General features: G+C 42.7%; 1 protein-coding gene across 1 annotated transcript; it reads right to left on the bottom strand.

The window, feature by feature from the left end:
• Positions 1-14,887: 14,887 nt before the first annotated feature.
• dhcr7 (7-dehydrocholesterol reductase) lies at positions 14,888-21,369 on the bottom strand. Its single transcript, XM_031846468.1, has 8 exons — positions 21,268-21,369; positions 20,338-20,446; positions 19,349-19,571; positions 19,162-19,252; positions 18,789-19,002; positions 17,735-17,939; positions 16,821-16,952; positions 14,888-16,441 (listed from the first exon to the last, which is right to left on the bottom strand). The coding sequence occupies exons 2-8, from the start codon at positions 20,442-20,444 to the stop codon at positions 15,977-15,979; spliced, it is 1,437 nt and encodes a 478-aa protein (XP_031702328.1). The 5' UTR covers positions 20,445-20,446; positions 21,268-21,369; the 3' UTR covers positions 14,888-15,976.
• Between the last annotated feature and the right edge of the window lie 5,662 nt (positions 21,370-27,031).

Consider the following 27,031-nt stretch of genomic DNA (forward strand, 5'->3'; position numbering starts at 1 on the left):
AAAAACCTAAAAAAGTGCCCCCCTAATTAGAGGGAACAGAGCACAAAGCGAGGCGGACATGCGACTGATGTGACGGCCGCCCGGTGCAGACAGTTCACCAATTATGGCTGTGCGAGTTCATGGTACTTGTTGAGGCCGGGATGACGTGAACAGAGACTGAGGAGGTGGAGTCAGGTTGGGGTGGGGGTTGGGGGGTGGGCGGGCAAGATGACAGATGATTTTTCACCAACAATCTGTCCGGCACAAGGGAAATAAATGAGAGTGTACCTCTACGCTAGCTATCTCGTGTACACAAACACCACTGATTCTCATTCACACAACAGGCTTGTCAGCTGATTTATTTCCACTTAAGAGTTTCGAGTGCAGACACTTGGACAAGCGACAAAAAGTACAAAGAGGACGAGTCCTTGAGCCGCACGGTTCTTACTATTCACGTTTCGTTCTCTCTCTTTTCTTCTTCCGCTTCCTTTTGGTCGTATCATGTTTTTTGTCTTTTCACCGCCATCAGAATCTCTTCTCTTCTGACTTCTTCATTTATAATAATACGTCTACGTATCATTGTTTGTCATGTACTCTACATGCTTCCTTGCCTCCACCGATGGTGATGGTTGGATGGGCGGGATGTCATGGCGTTCCGAATTGTATGACCCCAATGAGACAAATTAAAAAAATCTACACAAAATCTACATCAACACATTCTCACACCAATGAGTCAAATACTGACGTTTGCTCAGTGCTCCTATACGAACAGCAGTCGACTGAACGGCAGTCCCATGTTTGTTCCACCCATTCACCTCCCCTCCTATTTGCTACTAATACTGTACACGCAATAGCTGCGTTGGTGTCAAACGCCAATGAGCTGCTTTATTTGACGCGCTGGGAGTGAGAAAGGGTCGTCTACATACAGTTTGTACTAAAGGAGATCAGCTTGAGCATCAAATATCTCAGACAGAAGGAAACAAAATGCTTGGTTAATCTTTATTTTGTGTTACTAATGCAGACTCAACTATCCAGATGACTAGATTAGAAAACTGGTGCAAAAGCTAAAAAGAAAAATGAAAATAAATTCTCATTCCATTGACACAAGTTCCCCAACGTTTTTATGAACACATGAATAGACATGGGGAGAACAGCATTAGGTGAGCTCACTTGGATATTTTTTGAACAGAAAACAACTTACAAGACTGGTTCACTTGGGGGAAATACGCTTATTCGTATTCTCTCCAAGATAAATGAGAAGATCGATACCACAAGAGTGGTATCGATCTTCTCATTTAACTCTCAGCCAGAAAGCAAGTAAGTGTATCTCCCCAAAACGTGGAACAGGAGGAAAGGCAATTGAAACCACAGGGAGGCGAGGCCGCTGAATTCAGACTTGGATTTGAGAGTCAAACTGAGAGACTTGACTGCTCTGAGACTTCAAATTAAAATCCTGGAACAATAAAAGAATAGATGTAGCATAGTCACACAACTTGGCATTTTATTTGGGTGTCATTTGTGTAGAATCCACAGTGGATGTAAGTGGGCGTTTTTAACAGATAAAAAAACCCTCTCTTTGTGCAGCTCAACAAAACCCGGTGATCCCAGAATCCCAACGGCGCAGGCTTCCTCCATTTGTCTGTTTTGTTGAACATTTAGTGTAATATCTGTCTGTTGGTAATACTGGTGCAAAGCTCAGGGGGCCAACATAAAGACTGGGATGGATCCACTGAGAGACCATGCCCTGAGAGGATGTGTTTTGGAGATGCCTTGCCTGGGACCAAAGGGAAGTTGTGACTCAACAGTGGTGCTGTAAGCTATGGCAATCACCAAAGTGGATGTATGTCATGCTGTTAAAAGCAGTTGATTTAACCTAAGGTTATGTCTGTGCCAGTACCAGTCTTTAGAAAGAAAAGCTGATTTCTAAACTAAATGAAACTGGAATCCAATTGAATATGAGGCAAGAAGCTGCAACTTAATAGCTGGGACACAAACCAGCAGGCCAGCACGCTGACACTTAACACAGAAAAACATGTAAGGTAATATTAATGCAACGTAATCAAGAGCTGTGGATGTGGACTTCACGTATTGGTATGATTTAGTGCAGGATCAATATAGGCTGTCAACCTTTTAAATGAAGAGTTTTGCATTTATTTATCCAACGTTTTAGCTCAGACAGGCTGCAGCGTTAATGTCATGTGAGCAGGTTACAATGTGCATCTATATGTTCAAACAGCCAGAGCTAATTGACAGTCAAATTACAAAATGTGATTTAAATTAATAATACATTTTTTTCATCCAAAGATTAGAACTAAATCTAAATAAAATAAAAAAGTTCCAAAATTGCCACTCTACACAGATACATGGTGTGATAACAGGTCACACTTTAGATTCTGAGAAAACCTGAGCTGATCGTACATCTTACCTGCTCAATCAATTATTGGCCTTAAACAGCTGATGATTAAAGGTTTCAAACACATTTTAATCCTAAATAGCGCAATGAAATTGTTATTCAAATATATTCTGAATTTGGGTTTCAGCCCTTGATTGGCCTAATGGCAATGTCATTATATTAAAGTTCACATCTTTAAACATGATTATTTATTATTACTATTATTGAATTTTAATTTTGATTAAACTTTGAATAAATATCCCTTTTCATTGGTTCATTTTAAACAGTACAATCTGTGCTTCTACCGATGCTGGGACTAAAACAAGTATGGCTTCATAATTTCTAGTACCAGTATAATGAGAGAGTTAAAATGCAGTAGGTGTACAGCACAGTAGGTACAGTTCATCATGTAGGTAGACAACATGGAGTTACACATCCTCAGTCCTGCTGAGTAATACAATTAAGCTGAAGTAAGGAAGCAAGGAAGGACTGTCTCTGTCTGCTGTCTCTCATCTCTTTTTCCCTCAGTCGCTGTTGTTTTCGGTCTGCAATCGCACATAAAGAAGAAGACGAGGAAGCGGAGGCTTTAATTAGCAGACTGATTACCGTCAACATCGTTTGTAATGAGATTACTGCGTATCATTGGATCACAAAGGGTCCACACTGTGTGTTACATTGATTTGTGTGTTTAGGCTGGTTACAAGATCCACAATGCATTATGCACGATTTATGAAGGGATTCACACACGCACACACACTGACAACCACTCATGCTAACACTATTAGTCACTGTGACTCAAATGCTATTGCAGATCTCTCTTCTGTCTCCACTAAACCATCTCACCAGATCACCTTGGGATGTATTAGGTGGTGTACTGGGCTGAAAAATAATAAATATTCTTAATTTAATAAACAAACTAAGGCTGTTTCTCCTATGTATAAGTCGCAGGTGAATTATAGCAGCTCCTGTCAGCTCATTTCTTTTACAAAATAAAGCTGGGGATATTCTTAATTTGTCAACTTTCATGAAAAGACCAAAACCAACAATGAATCAATCGTACTAACAAGTGTTGCCTGTGTAGTCAAAGCTGGATATATCTCATCCCTCTGTGTTTTGGAGCTCCATCGTTGCAAAAACTACTTAAATCACATCGGTGGGCCACAGTGTTGCACTGGGTGATGTTCTGCTTCATCAACATGAACACGGGCTCTGTAATTCTGGGTCCGTCCCTCATACACTGTCCTGCTGCTGCATACTCACTAAAGTACGGTGGCCCTGGGAGTCCAATCCACTGCAACTTAAGAAAATAGGTCCAGGCATTTTCACCAATTTGACAACACATGTGCAGCATTTAGCAAATGCTCCAAAGTGAGAAAACACAACCAAATACAGACAAATACGACCAAAGACGTCTGGGACATGCTTGTTGTTGCCAACTCGTGAAGTTCAATTCAATTCCATTTATTTTGTACAGCCCAAAGTGGTGTTGGAAAATTTGCCAAAATGTAAGTTTTCTGTGCGGGATCTCCGAGGGTGTGCATCACTTTTCAGTGTCGCCAGAAACATTCTGTATTTACAAGTTAGCAAGTTATTCTTCGTGTTTTTACGAAGCAGCTTTACATGCATTAGCACCAACATCTGGAGTAGAGAGACATCCCTGTATCTCCATGTAGCTCAGGAAAAGCCAAGATGAATTGCAATCAGATTTGGAATCAGGCTTAAGGAGACGGATGGAGTGTCTTACATCTGGTTTTCATTCGGACACGGGACACTGGAGATGACAAGTGTGAATGTGGCCCTCTAGCAGCTGATTGCACTGAGTCTTATCTTATACTTGAGGAAGTATCGTGAAGCTAAAGTCCACAGAGGGAGGAGGTGGCAGTGGATGGATGGGTCAACAAACAACTCGGGACTTTGATATTGGAGACAGGCGGTTTGGTTCCAGTCAATGGTAGTTTATTTTAAGCATGATCCCTAACCTTAACCAAGTAGTTATTTTAACCCATGATGAAACCTAACCCTAACCTAGACTAAGTATTTTGTGCCTAAACCTGTCTCATTTTGAAAGAGTGTGTGTGTGTGTGTGTGTGTGTGTGTGTGTGTGTGTGTGTGTGTGTGTGTGTGTGTGTGTGTGAGCCGTACTGTGACAGTGTGAATGGGGTTGGAGCTGTAAAGGAACTGGGTGTGGAAAAGTGACTATGTGTCCCAAGGGACAGACACACACACACACACACACACACACACACACACACACACACACACACACACACACAGGGGAAGGCCTGTGGAAGAGCTGGGAACATAAATGGCAACCAGCACTCAGATGGGCATAGTGCCAGCTGGTTGACTGAGGAAACTGGTGTGTGTGTGTGTGTGTGTGTGTGTGTGTGTGTGTGTGTGTGTGTGTGTGTGTGTGTGTGTGTGTTTGGGACATAAAGACTGAAAGGGACATTAAGGAGTGCACGCTGTCTATACTATTCTATGGGCTCACTTTCTATTGTCTCAACCTTCACCTGCAACACTTCCTGAATGGCACCGTCTAGATATTAACTACGAGGCCTCACTCAGCTATTCATGGCAGCAGCTGTTTTGTCATTAGTCACATAAATCCAGTAACATTCCCTCTGTCTAAAAACAGCTCGCCCACAAAGCCAGGCCTCTAGATCGCTGATGGGAATCAGCAGCGAGGCCCATTTAGCCTGGCAGGACGGCAGAGGAGACAGAAGTGTGTTCATGCATAACAAAACACACACGCATACTTGCATACAGTATTCCCCCCCTCGGTAGTTTTCATGTTTCAGTATTTTACAACGGTGAGTCTAAGTAGGTTTGACATGGCTTTTTTTCACATTGATCAACAAAAAAATATCCTAGAGTGAAAAGAGACCTCTACAAAGTGACGTAAATTAATTACAAATATTAAATACTTGCAAAGGTTTTCAGGGGGTTCAGTTGATGAATGCACTTCTGGACGGTATCTGGACGGTCCACCTTTTGTATTACTATCTTGGCAAAACCTCAACCATGAAGACAAACGAACACTCCATACGCAAACGTATGATTGAAAAGCACAAGTCAGAGAATGGATACAAGAACATTTCCAAGTCACTGAACATCCGTTGGAGCCAAAAGAAGGGAGCAGGAGACTAGTGAGCGAGGGCCGCCAGGAGAACCACTACAGACAGTGCATACCCTGCAGCAGACTTTGCTTCATCAGTCGTAGCTTTATGGGAGAGTGGCAAAGACAAAGCCACTCTCAGAAAGAACTCACATGACATCTCAACTGCAGTTTGGCAGAAGTCAAAATGAAGAGAGTTCTAACGTCTGATGAGAGCAAAGTGGAGTTTTTGCGGGAAGATTTGTTTTCCAGCAAGACATCAAGCCTTGATACTACACAAAAGGTCCACAAGATGGCTTCAAAACAACATGTTGATGTCCTGGAGATGCTGTAATTGCTGCCAAAGGTGCCGCTAGTAAATATCGACTTGGAGGGGGTGAAAAATTGGATTAATTGGTATTTTTCCTGTTGACTGTCAAAAAGAACAGATCTTCTGGAAAGGGCCGGTGTGTTGCATTTCATGGGACCTATTAGCAGAAATGGAATATAAATTAGTATTCATCACTATATTTCCATCTCTGTATAATCACCTGAAACTAAGAACCGTTACAATGAGCCCTTCATATCTACATAAGTAGCAAGTCCTCTTCCACGGAATCCGTCGTGTTGCAATGCCATGTTTCGAGGACAAACCAAACACTGGCTCGAGCAGAGCATTTTAACGTGACCTGAGGCATTCTCTGACACTCTTGAAACAGGTAACATCAGAGAACGCCGGTAACGTGAGCCGCAGAGTGTAAAACGGACTTCCGTTGCTCCTTAAGTAGCATTGTTATGGTGGGGATGGCCTTTGAGGGTGGTGGACGGCATTACCACGCTTTCGCACTCGGCCGCTCACGTTACCTCAGTCTTGGAAATGGAGGAGTGAGTGGAGGGGTATTTAGTTGGTTGCAATCTGCAACAACAACGCTATATGCCACCAAATCCTACACTCTGTCCCTTGAACTTAATGTTGTATGACAATAAAATATGAACACTACCTAGGGGGTGGAGCATGTTTCATAATGTAGTCATTATTGCAAAAACAGCTTGCTAAGCAGCAGTTCATACAAATGTAAATATGTCTTCATTTCCTATTGCCTCTCCATCTGTTATCATCCTCTACCTGTACAAACATACACCTATGATAACATTATCTCATTAACACACACCCTCCCACATCCTGCACAGGCACACTGGAATATATGCATGCAGCTGTGCACTGTGGGACACTTCTCGAACCACACACATACCATTTTTATTCTCAGCATTTGACAGAGGAATAACCTAGCTTTGCAGCACCACTGGCCAGACAGGAAGTAGGAAGTGGAGAAAGGAAGCACGGAGTGGCTGATGACAATGCCTTCCACATCCTACTGCTCTGCACAGCACAGCTAGGTCAGACTCTGCTGGATGTCCATTCATCCACAGCCACTGCTGGTCTGAAAGGTTTAGAGACTAATGTTTTAACATCTAAGGACCACTGATGATACAACACTCAAAGGAATAAAATAGGCAGATTTTAAACGTAGTACAAAAGCTCATTCCTGCAAACTCCAGTCTGAGGAAATGATTTATGCACAATGTGTCTGTTTCCATCAAGTATTAACATGCAGACAGCAGCTTCACAGTGTAATCAGACTGAGGTTAAAAGATATATTAAATTCACCCAAGATGAGCAGAATATTTGATCTCCCACACAACCTCTGGAAGTAGTCGGTGATGAATTTGGCCACGTTACAGCCAAATGGTCTGTAAACCATCTAACTGCAGAAATGGAAATAAGTCTATCGGACAGCTTAGACAGTGATCAATGTAAAAAGGATTATTGTGGATGGGGACTCTGCTGGTTCAAAAGCGAGGTGCAGTATCTTTCAACCACAGCTGGATCATTCAGAGCAGCATATAATGTGATGAGGCTCCGGGCTCGTTGTATCCTTGGTTTGACAATGATGAGGGTTAACAGCAGGAAATACTGCTCACGTTACAAAGTAATCATCCAGGAATGTGCACTTGCACTTTGCTTTCATTCACATGATCTTCACCCCAAACATTTGCCCTGAACAACCCGAATATCAACATACAGTTCGAAACGAGCCATGAAATTTACTGCACGTTCATGATCTCCAGAGAATGAACCCTCCCATGTTACGCCCTCCAGGTGCTTGATTTGACTGCCCACCTCAGGCCATGTGTACCCTTGACCAAAACCTTTGTTGCATGGCATGGAATCTCAAAAACTGATGGCAAGATGTCCATTTAATTAGTTGTCAATATTTAGGGTTCTCCTCTCGTGCCAACATCAGACCCAAAATACCACCTTCAAACCAGTTATAATAGTAATAGTAATAACAGGTAGATCGCTATGAAATTAAATGATGCTCCCAAGATCCGAAAACAGTAGCATGGATGCATGTTATCTTTACACATAAACAGTGTTTTGCTGGCTCAGTATGGACATATAGGCTAAGATCAGCTAGAGGCCTCTAGGGCTGCTGGTAAAGCTGGACTGTCTTCTTTAATTTGACGTTCCTCTCACACCAGCACACAGCTTGCTTATGTTCACCCCCCTCGCTACTCTGTGACGCTTTCATCTAAGGAAATACTGAAAGGAGTAGATCTGTAAAGACATCTGAGGTCGGTGAGTCCACCTTTCTCTCGGCAGCATGCTGCTCCCTGCTGTGAAGGAGGCGGTTCGGACTTCCTGCTGGTAGTGATTTCATGCAAGTGTAATAACACCAGAATTGCTGCATCATCATTGCATCATCTTGCTTTGCTCGGTTGGATGTGGAGGTGGAATTATTATATATTTGTTGTACTTTTTGAATGCATTGATCAGCTTTAAATGACCATTTGTATATCAATTACTCACCTACCTTGAATTCTTAAAGTAAACCCTTTTTCTCCATCCCTCCATGGAGAATCAAAAAACATAGAAAAGTCTTGATCAATTGAAGTAAAAGGGGACCGTGTATAACACCAGCAAATCTAAATGAACAGTATAATCCCAGTCTCATTTATGCAGTCGTGTGATCACTATTTTCCAATGTATCCTGCTTAATGCTTACTATTTAAAACACTTCTGACTCGTCTGGGCAAAGAGTTTTTAGGTTTAGGTGACGATTCGTGTGTTTGGGAGGTAGTGAGCATGCAACTGGATAAATGAGACTGGAATTACACTGCTCCAGATGTATACGGATGTTTATATATACCGTACGTTAAATGTGGCCCCCATTTACTTCAATTCATCAAGACTTTTCTCTGTTTCTGTGATCGTTTTGTGGGTGAAATAGTCCTTTAACATAGATCAATCACATGGATTCTGGATAAACAACACATTTAGTTCCAGGTGTAAATAAAGCCAGGATTGCAAAGGTAGTCGCAGAGCCAGTGGAGGGATTGCATACAATTATTTTTGGGAGGGGGCTTTCAGAATGTCTGTAAAGCAACTGACGAATCCACAGATACGCATTGTGTTAACCGCTGGTGACTAATTACATCACAAGCTGCTGAGAAGGCAGAAATGAGCTGAGCAGCTTATGAAAGGACACGACTCCTTTAACCACAAGTTGTCATTGAGGAGGAAATGGGAGTGTAGGTGACCTGATGATGACTGAGTTACCATCAGGAGGAATCGTGACAGCAGTAACACAGGAGGAATCGTGGAGTGTGACACCATATCGGTCTCGGTAGATGGCGGGGAGTAGTGGGGGATCAAGGTCGAATTAAGGGTGTGGACGAGAGCATGTGTTTGGAGCTGTCACGCCGGATGAAGGTGGAGAAGGGAATGGGAATACGTGAGCTGTGAAGGGATAGGGGGTGACACACAGACAGACAGAGATCATGATCTGAGAGAGCTGCAGGGTGTGGATGGGAATGGACTTTCTCTGTGAGTTTGTGGAGAGCCTCGCATGGTTTCACTGTCCCTACAGAGCCGTATTCATACCTATGTACGTATGTTCCACGGCCGGACTGTTCATAAAATGCAACATGTGTTCGCCCTTTATTTCTGGCTCAGGTTCTGGCAGAGTTTCTCTGGCTTGGCATCAGCGCTGGAACCGACATGCAAAGGTCAGAGCTAATAATGTGGCGAGGAAGAGCTGGGCTCAGCAACAAGATGGCTCGTACAGTAGACCGAGCACGGGGGGGGGGGGGGGGCGTGGTTAAGGTGTGAAACAAAGCAAGAAAACACAGCTCGACTGCCAACAAACGGCAAGAATGAACAGCTTATATATATGAAGCGCATGAAATTCTTGACTCCACACCAGGCGTTGTGTAGTATGAAACCTCTGGTTCTACTTCAGATGGGATTGGATTCCTTATGCATAATCCATGTAATGGTGTGCGATTGTGGCGAGTGTGATCGAAGGTAATGGAAGAGCGATTGCCCATGGTGATTTATTAAAGAGAAAGCTATTAGTGGTTGTGTGAGGCGCTGCTGCCGCTTCAATTATCATCAGACCCAGTGCAGACCAGTCAGCTAATTGATAAAGGAGACGTGTAAGGCTCGTTCAGCAACGCTTCAACACACAGTAATCTGCTAAGAGATGTCGGACGCTATAAGGACGCCATGACATTTTGACGTACTCGTCTTATTTACTTGCGATGAAAACTGTCCCGGGATAGAGGTCAGGGACGGCTGCACAGCTGTGTCTTGCGCGTCAAGTTGCCTCAACAGCTATCACAGCTTTGATCCCCTTCTTCCATAGAAATGGTTTTTGTTTGTCTTGGTGGTTTCTCATTTATTAATCCACTTCACAAACACCGCTCCAAACTGATGAGCAATTTAAGAGGCTGACGTATGTTAATGATGGTGACTCTACAAAACAAGTAGCATACAAACAATTGAAATGTGCTGATGGGAAGCCTGTACTCAAAACCAAACACAGAGATGGATGTTTCTTTGGTAACCGTAAGTCGGGGGCTGACATCAGTCGCTCTGTCCTGTTTTTTTCTTGGATTTGCGAAAGCTTAGACCAGCAACCCTAGCCACATTCTGTTAAGTTAGTTGTAAAAACCCTTTTCTCTTTTGTTTTATCTGCTAAATGTGAATCATCATCATCATCATCATCATACTAAGATGAACGAGCTCTATGCTGCTTTACAAGAGCAATGTTCTGTATTGATTTCCACGTCTTCTCTACAGTATAAACCATAAACTGGTGAGGGTGACTTTTTGCCTGGAACACGCAGCTCCAGCCTCAGTATTTTGGCACAATACCACATTATGTAGCCATCAAGTGCATAGTTTTCAACCAGCTCATGTTAGATTATTTAGCTATCTCTGATCAAATCTGACAGCCACAGTTGTATATCGATCGTCGCTAGCTGGAAATGAGAAGCTGCTGTTGTCTACTCTCTGTCAGAAATGAAAAATTACAAATATTTATAAGTGGTAAATTGCATTTTCAAACTGCCTGTGTGTCACGGGAGAATGGAAAGCAAAACGCACATTTGATCTCTTTTTGTATTTCAGCAATTGTCTGAAATGACAAGACAAACCTTCGCTACTTTCTAAGCATGCTGTGCCCGAATTCCGCTTAAAAGAAGGCTTTGGAGTCTTGGATAACTGGGACGTCCATCCATCTGACTCCCAAGTTTCTGTCAGCGGCTGTCATTACCATCGAATGCCAGGCCAGCTAATATCCTAAATTGTGGTGTAGGGCGAGGCCTGGTGTGGCTGGGCAAATCAAGTCAGAGGAGGTCCTTGGTGTTGAGGCTCTGCCCAGTTTGGCAGCTTCATCTCTGGAGTCCAATGCCAACTAATATCCCTTACCTTCCTCTCTACCCTCTGGACAACTGGCTATCACCCTGGAGTATTCCGCCAAACACACCCTCACACCCTCGGACGCATGTCTGCCCGTCCCCAAAGCAACCGCACGTGTCAAACAAAATCACTTGCACAGTTCATGGTGTGTGAGTTCAGTGGAAGTAAATTACTCATTCTGGCCTCCGGTTTTGTTTTCAGGGGGTAAACCTGAATGCTGCTGATCTGTCAGCCTCATCTTTAATCCTGTAAACAGTGCATAAGTGTAACTATAGCCACAGCGGCTCCCCTCTGTCAAGCTCAATTTGGCTCAGCGTTAGCAATGCGGGATTCAAGCTGCTCTCAAGTGGAGTCTGACTATCAACGCAGAGGAAATAGAAGGAAGTCCGGCCCTTGACTCCCACACTCCAAACATGTAAAATATGAGCGATTTGGTGGCCGAGCTCCTGCTGGTGTGGCCGCTGATGTGTGAAGAGAGTGCCTCTACGCCCCACAAGCCTTGTTAATATGAGATGTAGCATCTACAACCAATCATTTTTACCACATCAGCTATGGATTGGTGGTGCAGCCTGGGAATCCTTTTTAATCCCTCTAATTCTTTCCCTGCTCCTAATCCCTTTTTAATTCAACTCTCTCTGTGACTTACAAGGAGTCAAGGCTAAAATGTAGGTGTGGGATTCTGTCAGCTTATTTTGGCGGAACCTTTTTCTCAATTCAAGACCTGTTTCAATGCATCTGGAGGAGCACAATAGAGGGTTTTTTAAGAGTTTAGATGGGATGTGTTGTCTAGTTTCAGGCTAAAGAAAGATGCTTTTCGTCTGGAGCCATGAAGTTTAAATTGCTGCTAAATTAAGGGGGAACAGATACTGTATTCGTTTTGTGGTCTTTGCCCTGTTAAAGCCAGTGTTAAACACACGCCCTGACCTTTAGCTTCAAACTAGCTGGGCTCTTTTTGTTTAGTCTGATGGTCATTCTGGATGTCTCATCCGTCCATTAGCTAACAGGACAGACCGGCCTTGAGGTCAGAGGTCAGAGGAGAGAAAAAAAGGAAGGAAGGAAGGAAGGCCAGTCGAAGAATACAGAAAAAAACAAAAGGGAGACTTGAGTGACTCCTTTTGTTATCTGGCAGATATACAATGAGGGAAACAGAGATGTCAGCTGTTGAAGTAGGAAGTAGAAGAAAACAAGACTGAGCGCCTACTTTGACGCTTCACTTTGACACAGTGGTGCTTTGAGCAAAATGCTAACATCAGCAAGCTAACATACTCACCATGACAATGCCAGTGTTCAGTAGGCATAATGTTTGCCACCATCTTTAGTTAATAGGCGTATTTGCATGCTAACATATTTTGAATTAGCTCTGAGCTGAAGCTGGTTGGAATGAGATTAAACAGCAAGTAAATCCACTTTTGATGGTGCTATATGAAAGGTTACCAAAGTTCTGAGAGTCACATGAAATGTCTTAGTAATCCATTCGTCCTTTTGTTTCAATACTGGCTTGAAACAAAAGGACGACGAGTGACTGCTTCTGTTGCTAGGCTGTTGACGTATAAGGAATGAAATGAAGACACACTCAATAAATTTAACCGTCAAACCCAAGCAAAACAAACCAACATTATGGCGGCTAGAATTGCTCCTTTGCCACCAAACCACGGTCTATCTCACCTCGCTCACCGCAATGTGATTATCAGGCCCTGGAATGCTCTGTAGCGGTCTGCTGTACTTTATGGTACATGTGGATCGTCGGTGCCCGCAGTTTTGCTGACAAATCATGTAATCGCCTCCCTACTGAGTTGCCCCTTTCCTCCTGGTCTTACGACTCTCACCCACAAGTCTCTTAACCCCCCAAGCTTCCAATAAAAGCTAATTTGGCCTCTCGGGAAATCAAACCAACTGTAGCTGTGGAATGGTACCAACTCCCAAATATCCCATTGTGCTTTCAGTATACTCCTCCACTCTCTCCTCGCCTCTCATTCTCTCGCTCAACTGACTCCCAACTTTGCTCACGCTATTTCTTTCTCCCTGACCCCCACCTGCCCCTCATAACAGATGAATGCGCAGCTGCAAAAAGGGGCCTTCCACAATATGGTTATTGTGCACACTGGACATTTATATGGAAGGGTGCATGATCCCCACTCATAAGCTCGCAAATTCAATAGCCTAGCTTTTAGTGTCGTTGCAAAGCGATCATCTCTGTCTTCCGATTTCCACTTCTTTCAAAGGCAGCTATTTTTCAACTGGGTTATGATTGAACCCGGCCGTCACACAGCAGAGCCCCTTCAATCTCAACCAACACTTCCTCGCCTTCAGGGATAATTTGGGAATCAATTCACTTGGGAATGGAATGATTGGTGATTTGGTTCCATGTAATGCAATGCAATGAACCTGGTGCATATTGCATTAGCGTTGAACAAAGGCAAGGGGAATCAATGAGTCTGCCATTATCATAACTGATTTACATCCATAACTTGTATCATTACAGTGCTAGGGGAGCCGCTGATGGGGAGGTTCAGGGAGCAGGCCAGTGCTCACATGGTATAATGGGCCCACGGGGGTGATGGATTACTGAAAACACTTGAGCACAAGCTGTCAAATCATATGTGGCGGTGTCTTTACCGACTCTGATCCACCTAAAAGGGTATTTCGGATTTTGTGATATTAACGTTGCGAGTAGAAGTTCAGACTTACAGATTTTTTGAAAGCTTGGGTTCATCCCTGACCTCGGAAAGTTGGGAGAACTATCCCACACAAGTTCAATTTAGAAGCTGTTCTGGAGCTTTTGATCATATCACATGATCTTCATAAACCAAAATATATATTTTCATTATAAATGTAGTGTATCCAAGGGGTTCCCTTCCTTTTCTGGTGTACAAACATTCTTCCAACGTCAAGTCTTAAACAAATTATTTTTTCATTAATTGTTTTTAACAACCTCCTCAAATCAGGAATCTCTGTGTGTACACTAATTGTACAGTTGACTGAGAGTACATTTTTTGCCTGTAGTGTGTCAAAATGTTGCAAGTCAAATGTAAGGGAGCTGTCTGAAGATGCTATTTAGATTTGTAGTGTTCTGAGATTTTGTGGATGATTGCAGCACTACTTCAAATAAATAATAACACAGTGAGTGTTCTACAAAAAAAGAGTGAGCGCATTAACATAATAATGCAGTGGTTTTTCGGGAACCTTTTAGGGAAAAATAGCTTTGAATGGTTAGTCAGGGGAGCTACAAGTCTGTTTAAAGCTGTTGGTTTCCTATTTAAAATGGGCTAACGATACATGACGATACTAACGATTATGCTTTTATGTAAACCCACTCTAACTGTAGAGATGTGTATACAAGTACAACTTCTTCTGTATACTGAGCTGAACCCTGGGATTAGCTGTCATCTGCTGCCCCCCAGTGTTGAACATTAGAAACATCAGCTCACCTTGTGTTGTCTTTCAAAACCCTTCTATACTGTTGATGCTGCCGTATGAGCTGCTTCGGCCTTCACATTCACAAATAGATGTACTTTTGTACATTATGTATTTTATATACATATATATATATATATACACAGGTGAATAGCAAAATCTCAAATTGAACCTTTTTGCCCCACTCTGACTGCATCAGTGAATATTTCTAAAAGAAAAAGTGTAAATAGAAAAAAGCAGTCAAAACAAAACCATTTTTTTTTTTTACTTTATTGCTATAAGAAAGGCAGTGCTGGCATTAGGAAATACTAACAGACATGATGGTTGGACATTTCTATCAGCATAGAACTTAGACACGGCATGATCCACTCAACATGTTGGTTCAACACAAAGCAAATACAACGATCCAACTAACTTGTAAACATTACGTTTCAGAACAAAATACTCTAAACTGTTCAGAAACCATTGTTGCTGTTACATTTCAGTGTTTTTATGAGTCAATAATGAGGCTGATTTACGTGAACATGCTGCTCTCAACCACAATGAAGGAAACAAGACAAGCAATTATCAAACTTAACCCAAATCTCTCGTAACATTCACCGGCAGTTAGTTATGAAAAGGACTGAGTGAATCAATCGCAGCATTCAGACAACATTTAAACAAAGATTACATCACTTTTTTAATGAGGCAGGTCTTGTCAGCAGAGCCAACAATCACATTTGGTTCAGTCTGGCGATAACAAAACATTATAGACAGATTGAATAATAAATATATCTCCCATTCATTTATAATCACTCATTTAGTCTAAGAATGCAGAGAGTAATGGACAGCCCTCGTCATAGGCTACCTGAGTGCTAAGTGACATCATCAAATGTGTCTTTCATCAACAGCAGCCAAAAAGAATCCTGACAGGTGATGATTGTACAAAGATATAAAACAGGAAAACATCAAATTCTCCGATTTGAGAAACTGGAACATGATAAATGACTGTGAAACAGACAAAATGCACGATGGAAATGTCACAGCATGGTGTGGAATGATTAGATCCTCCAGCCCACAACCACGTAGGTTCTTTGCTGCTCCCCTCTAATAAGAAGCAAAGGAGCATCTGCCAAATGAGTTCCCCCGACCAGTGGCACGAGACCAACACGTCCTCAAACCTGAACGGAGGGGTCGTAGAGAACAGTCCACTACAGAACAGATCTCGTCCTGATTCTGGAAATACATGAAACTTTCAGAATGTATGAAATGTGGTGTTAACTCTAATACTGTATCTATTGTAATCTCAGCTCCCACCCTACCTCTCCGTCTCCCCCCTCCTCCCACTCTAAAACACCCCAGGAATTAGTCGGTGAGGCACAGCGTCCGTGTAGCGCTTCCAGTCCTTCCCGTACTTGCTGCCGCAGCGGTGCTCGTCACGCACGCAGCGGTGCACCAGCAGGATGGTCATGTAAACGATGTAGAAGTACGGGAGGACGTGGCCGAAGCCGCAGGCGGCGCAGTAGGCCAGCGAGCCCATCAGGTCGCCCGTGTAGTTGAGGTGGCGGGCCAATCCCCAGAACCCCGAGGTCAGCAGCTTGCTGCGGTGGGCGCCGCCGTCGGCCGAGCGGTAGGCGCACTCGATGTACGCCGGCTTCCTACCCCAGATGGAACAGGACCCCTTCGTGCGCCGGAACAGGTCCTTCTGGTGGTTGGTGGAGCGGAAGATGTAATACCCGACCAGGCCGAGCAACAGCACAGCCAGGGCATGGCCGTTGGACAGCTGGACTGGGTGGTACACCAGGTACAGACCCTGGAGAGCCAGAACACATTTATTTATTCATACCTACTGTCTATGTTAGAGTGTACAACACACTAAACACACTCACACCTTCTATTCTTTTTCAAATTATAATTTCATTCACATTCTTCCAAGTTGAAAGCAAAACTGAATTGCAAAAGTTACAATAATGCTCATGTGGATGACAAGTATTTGATCGAGTATTGTATAAAGACATGGAGGATTAAACTTCAATACAGATTAGAGCTGAAGTTTTCCATCATGATGAAGTCCGAACTCTCCACACAGCTATAGATACAGGTATTTACACACTCTAAGGGCCATTTCACACTTCCTTTTCATATTAATGACATCATCATTCCTGCGTGTGTTGTGCATGTGTGTGTGTTACCTGCAGTGTGTAGAGGTATGGCAGCCACACACAGTCTCCCCAGCCCAGATACCATCCAAAGTGGTCATGGCAGATATCAATGGTCTTCAGGTACCACGCCTCGTTCCAGAAGAAATCCAACACATAAATGGCCTGCGAGAGAGCAAAAAACATAAAAACCCAATTTATGATGACTCAACGAGCAGCGAGTAAAAAGAATAATGGAATCACTTTTGAACTCAAACTGCAGCTTCGGAGTCGAGGACTGCAAACGTAACGATGAACACTTATGTTTAATAGGGCTGTATAATATAATGTACTTTCTACACAGGCCTCTCCTCGCAATGTTTTCTAGAATTGTGTCATCATCACTCGTCTCTCCCTCCTCAGAGTCTCACTAGAACACGCTCCTCTGTCTCTTTTTCATGACACTGATCTGGACATTTTTCCATGATGAAGAGTGAACTGTGTCTGAATCTGTTGTTACTTCTCTTTCCTGTTCATCCCCCTCCTTGCTACCATTGCTTCTGTATTCTCAATCCAGTGTGTGGTCCTTTTGTTGTGCCATCCCAAAACTATTGCCGCTGTCTATTATCTTTCTCAACACTATACGTTTGCCCTCTGATTTTGAAAGTCTAAAATTTCGATAATTTCCTGTTCGCTCACTTCTCTTGCCAATTTGTCTGCTATTTTGGTTCCAGGGCTACCTGAATGTGCTGGGACCCACATGTATGTCATATTCTTCCTTTGACAAACTAAAGTTATAAAGTTATGCAACATGTGTGAGAGAGACATATCATGAAGAAATGTCTACGGTTACATGTGATCAAGGTCAAAGAAGTTGAGTTTCATATAACATGTCAGTTTCTATGTTTTCCCATTCTGCAGCACTTCTGGTTTAATTATTCATAATAATTATAATTATTCCGCCTCACCTGTAGCACGTTGACCAGGATCATGGAGTTGGTGACATGGCCGTACAGCTCCTGCTGCTTGGCCATGAAGGACAGATTGATGAGGGTCCAGGCCACGATGCCGGGCCGGCCGTTGAAGAAGAGCTTGAAGTCGAACCACTTGCCAACGCGCGGGTTGAACTCGATGCCCATCATGTAGTTGTAGAAGACGTTCCCTGTGAACTTGCTGCAGAATCAGAGAGGAGACAACGAGCTGATACAGTGGTGTACCAATACCTAAGACACAACTAGTTTACCTTTAAGATACATTAAGCAGACATAACGCTTCTGCTCCAATGACTTGTCATGGTCTGACAAGTCAATTTGTTAAGGCAACGGCAGCATGTACATGTGCATGCTCTGGAATTCTGCTACATTTTTTGTCTTAATTTGTTGCTTTTCCGCGTTTATTACTGGAGCACTGATGGCATGTGAAAGAATACATTCACAAACATTGATCACCACCCAGCCAGACCTGCCGGACCAAACGCCACCAAGCTGCTCCAGGGAGGGGAGCCGGAAGGGAAGCTAAGCTAACCCAGCTAAGACCCAAGGCTACTCCACTACCCAGCCTAGTCACAGGAAAATAAGATGGACAAGACAAGACTACCGGCGAAGCAACGTAGGTCGGTGACTGTTGAGCCCACATCCTCTCAGAGACCCGGCTCCAATGTTCATCCCGGATCAAGCTGAACTTGACGGGCGGACAGCAGGACTCCGGTGGGACGAAAGGATGGGGACTGTGTGTTTACGTCATGATGCTTGGTGCACCAACATATTGAAAGTTGATGGACAATGTTTTTAATGTGAAGATGTCGGCCATATTATCTGCCCAGAGGACTGTTTTTGTTGCTGCTGTTTACATTCCTTATGATACAAATTCCAAAAATTCATTACAGGAATGCGCTACTTGGTTTGTTTGTCATGCGTTTGTTGTTTTACAATTGGGCTACAACTGCATTGTGTTGTGCATCCCTGTGTTGCATAAAGACAATCAATGGTCCTTGAATCCTTGAACATGTGCATCAGCACTCACCAGTCTTCAGAGTTGGTGGGGAAGAGGTAGGCTTTAATGAAAGCGAAGCTGGACACGGCGTAGCCCAGTATGTTAGCGCACCACATCAGGGGGATCCAGTTGTCGAAGGCGATGGTGGGAGAGAACCAGTGGAAATGTTGGGCGTTGGCGTACCACAGAGCGTGAGTGATTAGCCAACACTGCAGCCCGTTGATCTCGTACTTGTTAATCAGGCCTGCGGTGGAGAACGGGGAGACGACGGGGGGGGGGGGGGGTCGAACTGTGAGAGATAATATCTGGTTCGGTAATGAATGTGAAACAATAAGTGTTTTAAATAGGGATCAAAAGTGTGTGTGTGTGTGTGTGTGTGTGTGTGTGTGTGTGTGTTAATTACCAGCAGGAGTTCGTGCTCCGTCCTGCACTCCACCGATGTAGCCAGGAATAAACTTATGGGTCACATCAGGAACACACATATACAGGAACACCTGAGGGACGAGGCAACAGCAAGAGCTGAAGATAGACAGTTTCTGCCAGTTGCAGCCCCCCCTCAATTTCTTCCTCTTTACTCTTCTTCCTCTTACCTGGAAGGCCACCCAGATGGCGTATATCTTGGCAGCTGACCAGGTGAATGAGGGTGCCCGGGCCCAGATGGACAGCAGCGTGGTCTCTCCTCGGAACAACTCCAACAGGGGCTGGCTGACGGAGCACTGGTACTGGTCGCAGGCCATCACAAAGTAGAAGACGATGAAGGGGGCGAAGCAGAGGAGGCCGATCACGCTGATCAGGGAGAACCAGTCCACCTCCCTGAGGATGAGTCAGATATGAGCACAGAAACAGTGTGAGGGCGGCTCTAACGTGGCCGAGCAGATCCAAGGCGTGACATCGTGTGTTTTATAAACCTTGAGAACAAATTAGTCACATGAGCTCATGTTTGTTCCATAAGTGTATACTGTGAGAGGTCCTAATGTTTCAAATGTTACCAGAAAGTCAAATTAAGTGTTAGAAGAGCACATCATTAATTGAACATACAAATGATGGTTTGTATTGACAATAAATTCCTTAAGAATGAAAATGTATTTTGTTATTTCCATGTAGGACTGTAAAACATGCATGAATGTGTTGACAGCCGATATGTCTATTCCATATCTCAAACTTACTATTTTTGAAATATTGAAGACCTGTTACCGAGTCATTTCTCAGACTGAACAATTTGGAACAATGAACTGTGCCTCCTTATTTTTTTTAATATACCATACGAATCGGTGCATCTTCTAACTTAAACCCCTGTGTTGTCAGATTTAAAAGAAAAAAAAAACATCAACTTCAAGTGAAGGATGCAATTATGCACTGTATATTACAATGTGGGTGGTGTGTCGATTCCTGGGCTAGACGGGCCTTATGTGTGGAGTTTGCATGTTTTCCCCGTATCCGTGTGGGTTCCCTCCAGGTTCTCCGGCTTCCTCCCACAGACTAGGTGTGAACGTGAGCGTCTGCGTTTGCTCTCTCAAGGCCATTATTTGAGATAGGAAGAGAAATAGATTACATTGTTTATTACAAGTATGATACTCACCATGCTCTCCCCCACTGTGCCGGCTGCTCCCCCTGTTCAGATGCTTTCCCATTGGCGCTGTGCTGGGTTCGTCTCCTTGAGGCCTCCATGGCCACGGTGCCGCTCATTTCTGGTGAAGGGTCAATGATCAGGATTGCTTATGCAGCGGCATGGTGTACTTTGCACACTGTTGTTTAAAGTCACGGCTGCACGAAGTGGAATTCATCAAATATACAATTTAAATGGCACCAGTGACATTTTGATATGAAAGTGGGTCAAAGTGAGTTATCTTCTTTTTTTTTCTCACAGATTCTGTGTCCTTTAGTGTGCAACCTTTTAAAGTGAATGTGTTATGACAGGTCGAAAACATGCAGCGCAGTTTCACAAGCCAATCATTTATAAATGATGAGATTAAAACACACACACACACACACACACACACACACACACACACACACCACACACACACACACACACACACACACACACTTAACACACACCTAACACACACCTAACACACTTGTGGAGCAAAGGTAATGCCAGGTATGCTGGAATTGCAGTAGGCTATGCCCACAAAAGCTAACGTTACACAAACAATATAACAATGCCTGTTCTGTCCTACATGTATAGTCCCAGGTTAGTTCCAGCAGCTTGACAGATGAAATAGAGCGGGGGGGGGGCCAACCCACCGTTGCATAACGTCAACAAAAACGAAGCCTTTCAGTCTTTTTTTGTGTTCGATAAGATGAGTTTTAGCACTTGTTGTCTCTGGCACGCGCCCTTTTCTCTGCCACTTCATTGCCACGAACTACCTCGAATAACTATGGTGGAGTTAAACGTTCAATATCCTTTGTATCCTAAACCGTGCTACCTAAATAGCATAACGTTTGAAGTGACGTTAAACACACATTAAACCGCATCATAATGATTAATATAGCGTAGCTTACTCACCCGTAGATACAGACAGACAGAGGAGGGAGGCAGGCTGCTCGTCTCTTCTTTCCTCCCGGATCCAGGTGCTGGTTATCACGTAACGTTGACCGCTGGACACCGTAGAGCCACAGACTCCGCCCATAACACCACTGCTCATTAAAATTCAACCAATGGTTACCGTGCAAAGGCGGGCCCCCGGGAAGTAAATTGGCCTCTGATTGGGCAATATTAACTGGAGCCACTATCACCACACAGACCCACCCGTAGGTGAATGGTTCAGCCAAAGTAAACAAGGACATGGCAACATTATGAAATAGCTGTCATTATTATAATGGCCTTTGGCATTCTAGCTTTTTAATAGATTGTTATATTTCGATGATGCCAATGATAAATGCAAGAAGACATTAACAGCACTGCAATCGACACACCCAACCAGATGTTCGAGTGCGTCTCTTGTTTCTAGGAAATCAACATTTGAAAAAGTAGTATTATGCCATCTTCAATAGCAAAACTTACATTAGGAAAAATCACATAACACTTTAACACAAAATAGCCATAACATATATATGTAATTTCATACTTGTACAGAAGTGTTTGAGACTTAAAACAGCATGAGGCTACATGTAATTACACACACAACCTGGACTGAATTGCAGCTGGACATTTGATTCTGGACAAGCAACTAATAATTGGTCAGTCTTATCTTCAATACATTCATATACAATCAATACACAATTCTATGGAGTTTGAGATAATTCCAAATATTATTATATCAGAAATGGTCATGTCCAATTTCAGGCTTAGCAAAACTAGGAAGATACAACATCATCAATACAGAGACCAGAGCACAAAATAAGCTTTAACCTGACCAGAGAGCACAACAATTGTCAATTTGCTTCTGACACAGCAGACTAGAAGTTTTGCAGTGCCAGAAGTTCTAGTGGAGGATGATGCCTGTCTCTTGTGTAACCTGAATTACATGAAATTCAATTTTTCCAATACACTATATCATGGTTGTCACAGCTGGATGCAATGGTTAAGTGTCCTTCCTTGATCATTTGTTTAACATATCCTTTTATGTTTTCCAAAAACATGTCACTCTGCCCAATGATACCGATACATGATAGATACAATCTGCAGCATTTGTTATTTGATACAATCTGCAGAATTAGTGATGCAAATGGTCTTGTGTTTCCAGGTGCATGTACATAAACTTTCCACTAGAGGGTAGTACTCAGCTGTGACACAGACAGGACACTCAAAAGGGAAAATGTGACAGCTACTGCACATGTTGAGTGGATAAAAGTCACGAAATGCTGCACAATGCCATAACACCACCTCCACTCCAACATCTTAAGAATGAAGACAGTACAGATCTGTAACATTGTGCTGGATCAGACTCTGCACATAACCTGCTCTTCATGTATGATTACAGTAATCTTTGAACTTGTTCTCAGCAGCGTGTTTATAGCATACCATACTATGACTTTTTTCTAATAATTATATCTTCATGGCATACTATTCTATGATGTTTTTTGTAATTGTTATTGCAGATACTTGGACATTTTTTTATAATTCTTATGGCAAACTGTACAATGACTTTTCATGGCATGCTACATCATGAATTATTTAATGCCAAACTACACTATGATATTGTTATATTTTAATGGCATACAATATTATGATATTTTAGGACATTTTATGGCATACGACTATCATATATTTCAGATATTCTTTGATATATTTATAGCAAACTGTACTATAATAATTGTATTGGCATACTATAATGGCATAACATTTGTTATGACCCTTTTATGGTAAACTACATTATGACTTTTATGGAATACTCTGCTAAGATAAATCTAATGACATTTTTATGGCAAAATATCGTCTTTTTATGACATTTTTAATGACATATGAGACTCCATATTTTTAAGATATTTTTATTTGATGCTATATTATGATACCTTATATGACATTCTGATGACATGTTGACTTTTTAATGGCATTTTCTATGGCATACTATATTATGACATGTTTTTATGACACGGGGTTCTTCCTTGCCAGTTTAGGGTTACGGTTAAATTCTTAATTAATGTGATGAACTGAACTGTGCCAACATACCATCATATACCTTTCTTTCACAAAGGTGTCTGTGTGAAATTTTCACCTATGACAACTTCCTTGAGGCTCTGGTTTTATAGTAAATATATATTTTGATATATTTATATCACTTTGAGGGCAGATATCAGGGCACTATTAGCGCAAATCTGAACTAAATACAATCAATAGGTGAAACATGACATGAGATAAATACCAACACCATCGGTTTTATTCTGCACTTTTTTACCAATGGGGTGAGTCAATATATTGATCAATTTCATCACTATTTGCCGTATTTTGCTGTATAAAATATTTTTGTTACAACCATCATCATCCAAATTATGAAAAACATGCTTTTGTGCTTTGCCCCCCCATTTGAAATCAAGATTGTGCTCCTGATCTGCCAAAAACAAAGAACAAAATCACCAGTGAGAGAAAATAAAATGACCCACTGCCCACACATGAGTGTTGTATCATGTTTTAAAAGAAAATCATGGAGAGGAGAGAATCCTGTTTATTTTTATGTCCACTTTTGGAATGTGTTGAAATGTGAACAGTTGATTAGCGGTGTTTTCTCTCTGCACTACTGGCTCTGGTGTTGGGATTGGAGATAAATTGCTGTCTCGCTTCTTGTGGCTTTTTGCGCCACGTTAGACATTCCAGCATGTTATTATCCCCCTTCATGTAATCAGCACCAAACACACTCCTTCTGAAACTCTTCAAGACTCCGGCCCTGCTGCTAAAAAATGCGGCCGTGTGCTTGTTGGACAGTACCCAAAAAGGTTTTAAGTTTATTTCATTGATGTGGGGAGGATATTTCTAATTTCTCACTGAGATAAGACAAAAGAACAGAGCCCCGATTTGGTTCGTCTCCACGAAATATTGGTTTCCTGCAGAAGAACTCCCCCCGCAGCATCATCTTGCATCATCACTTGACCTCCATCTTTCTTTTACTGCTCTTTTAAACATCCTTCTCCATCGATTAATCTCCTTCCTATTTCCCTCTGTGACTCCCCTTGTTTTTGTGTCTGTGTTTCTTCAGTCCTTATTCTGTTTCCCTCGTTTTATTCCCCTCTTCTATCCTCTTTGATCAGATGCTTTGTTGCTATGCTGTATCCAGACAGTGTGATGTATCTGGGCCAAGCAGCAGACATCACAGCTTCACAATGTGTCTGAGACAAAGACGAGATTTTGGTGGTGCTGGTTTGTTTTTGTTACCTTGTGAAATTTGATGTAAAAATGCACCAGTCTTCCACAGTTATTAGATTCCACACCTGTCAGCGATGACGCAAATGTTGGTGATCAAAAAGTGTCTGAAATCTTAAAAAATAAAAAAAAAACTGAACGGCAGTTAACAGGTTTAACTAATAAAATCAAAGTGTCCCCCAGTCGCCCATTCCAGTGAGCCAGCATGCACGATACCAGGTCCTATAAGTGGTAAACTATATTGAATTCAGTTATTATTTATTTGTGCTTTTCCTTTTGTGAGATGACAAAATGTCTGCGATGAAAAAAAGCCCAAATGAGTACAGGATGCATCAACCCCATGTCTCAATCCCAACTCGTCAATACTGACTGACGCCTATGCACCACACTTTCAACTAACTCCAATGTAAAGCTACCAGCTTCATTATTAGATGCTGGGAGCAGCTGCATGGTAAAAAGTGAACGATAGTTCACACAGGGCGGGTGGAATGGGTGGTGGAAGGGTCAAACAAACACAGGACCTTCACCCAGGACACATCCGATCATGTACTGTGCAAAAATAAAGGTAATCGACAGTTTTTCTTCCACGAGTCGTGAGTTGCTAGTCACGTGACTGGTTTGTCGCTCTAGTCACGTGTCAAGTTAACGACAACCACACTCTTTTCCTAAACCTTAACTAAGTGGTTTTGTTGCCTAAATGTAACGAGTGAAAACGGACTGGCCATCGCTGACACATCCAAAACTGACACTAGAGGGAGCCTAGGCGTCACAGTATGAAGCTTAGGCCCACTGACCAAGCGTCAGTACGAATTGGGAGTGAGAATGTGTTGGATGTGGTGAAAAGTCCAAAAGTCTTTATCACACTGGTAGTTATATAGATCCAAGTCTTCTTTCTACAATTTGGGGCCACTAGCGAGGAAAGTGTAAGGTACATTTTAAGCACGGATGTTGTTCAGAACACAAGCTGTAGAATGGAATACTAGTGAGCTAAATGTGTGCACATTGTTCTTTACCATGCCTTACAATGACATTGCCACAAATGCATGCATGTCTGTCTATTTTCTATGTTGCGATAGTCAGGTCTCTTTTTCCAATATACTCCATGGGATGTTCTCAAAGCAAATGGGTCAACACAAGAGAAGTCCAGGGAGGACCGCGTGCTCTGTCTGTCAGAGCGGGAGGCGTGTGTGTGTGTGTGGGGGGGGGGGGGGGGGGGGGGGCAGGTTGCAGGGCAAATCTTACCCTAATCAGCTCCCCTGGGATAATGCATGTGTGTCTGTATACATAACAGTGAGTGTACGTATGTACAATGTTCTGAATTTATGAATATTGTGCGTGCATATGCTGCCATGGTTGTGCGTATGTGTTGTGCGTGTGTGTGTGTGTGTGTGTGTCCCTCTGTTGGTGTTTAAGTGTCTTATGAACACGAGGGCCCCGTGCTGTGTCAAAGACGCAGTGCAACATGGCTCTTAAATAATTTAATATAAATGAAAGTGAAAAATGAATGAGAGCAGATCCTCCCTCCTGTTGTCCTGATGTAAATGCCCCCCACCCCCTCACCATCACCATCAGCATCAGCATCGTCATCCAACATTAAAATTCAAGAATCTACTGGGTTTTTTCTTGCACGTGTCCCCATATTTTAAAAAGAAAGTGTTGCCTTTGCATCTCACCTCCTCAGTAGAAGATGTCAGTGCTGAAGCCCCGGTGTCGGAGATAAAAGTGTGAAACGGCCTGCTGACAGTTGGAGGGGTGAAGAGAATACATCAGAGATTGATGAGAAGTCTCAGCTGACACCTTCTGCCGCTGTGTTTCTGATTTCAGTCACAGCTTTAGCATCACAAACAAACATTTTCAGCCCTCGGAGGATGTTTTTCGTCTCCGCTATCTGACCTTTGAAGTTTTCTAGGGGAACTCTACGTTATCAGAATGAAAGCTTTTCATCAAGATACGGTATCAGTAGAAGCCGACTGATGGCTGTGTGAGTACCAAAACAAATTATTAGGGAATCTTATTTGTTGAAGATAGGATTGAAATGAAAGAAAATCTTAATTGCTTTCTTCAATGTTCTTTGAGGAATAATCAAGGTTATTCGCGACTGCACAACCTTTCGTGGATAAAGCGAGGAGAGAAAATGATTGTCTCTGTTTCACGAAACGCATGCTGTTCTGCTTATACTATGTCTCTAAGTGTAGAATTGCTTAAGTCAGTTTGAACTGTTTTCTGAAAATATGATTGCTCTGCATTTATTTTGTATTTTTTATTGTGTGACCAGAAAAGAAGAGAGTATACATGAAGTACATGCTGCTAAACACCAGAATTACAGAACCAGCTTCATTAAATGTGTCAGTTGGACCAGAAACAATATAGGATCAAAAAGAATCTCATGTCATGAACAAAATGAATGAGAACACGGAGCACCATTGTTGCCAAGTGGTATTCGATTCGGCCCTTTGTTGCATGCCCCCCCCCC

This window comes from Anarrhichthys ocellatus, unplaced genomic scaffold (genome assembly GCF_004355925.1).
Source record: "Anarrhichthys ocellatus isolate YVR2014 unplaced genomic scaffold, GSC_Weel_1.0 scaffold6, whole genome shotgun sequence".
Classification (NCBI taxonomy): Eukaryota; Metazoa; Chordata; class Actinopteri; order Perciformes; family Anarhichadidae; genus Anarrhichthys; species Anarrhichthys ocellatus.

Bases quoted from the DNA above. Each gene is read 5' to 3' on its own strand.
- dhcr7 (XM_031846468.1), bottom strand. From the start codon at position 20,444: ATGAGCGGCACCGTGGCCATGGAGGCCTCAAGGAGACGAACCCAGCAC. The intron at 17,940-18,788 runs GTGAGTGCTGAT...CTGATTCTGCAG, and splicing joins CCCACCAACTCTGAAGACTG to CAAGTTCACAGGGAACGTCT. The intron at 16,953-17,734 runs GTGAGGCGGAAT...GCTCTCTCGCAG, and splicing joins TCCTGGTCAACGTGCTACAG to GCCATTTATGTGTTGGATTT.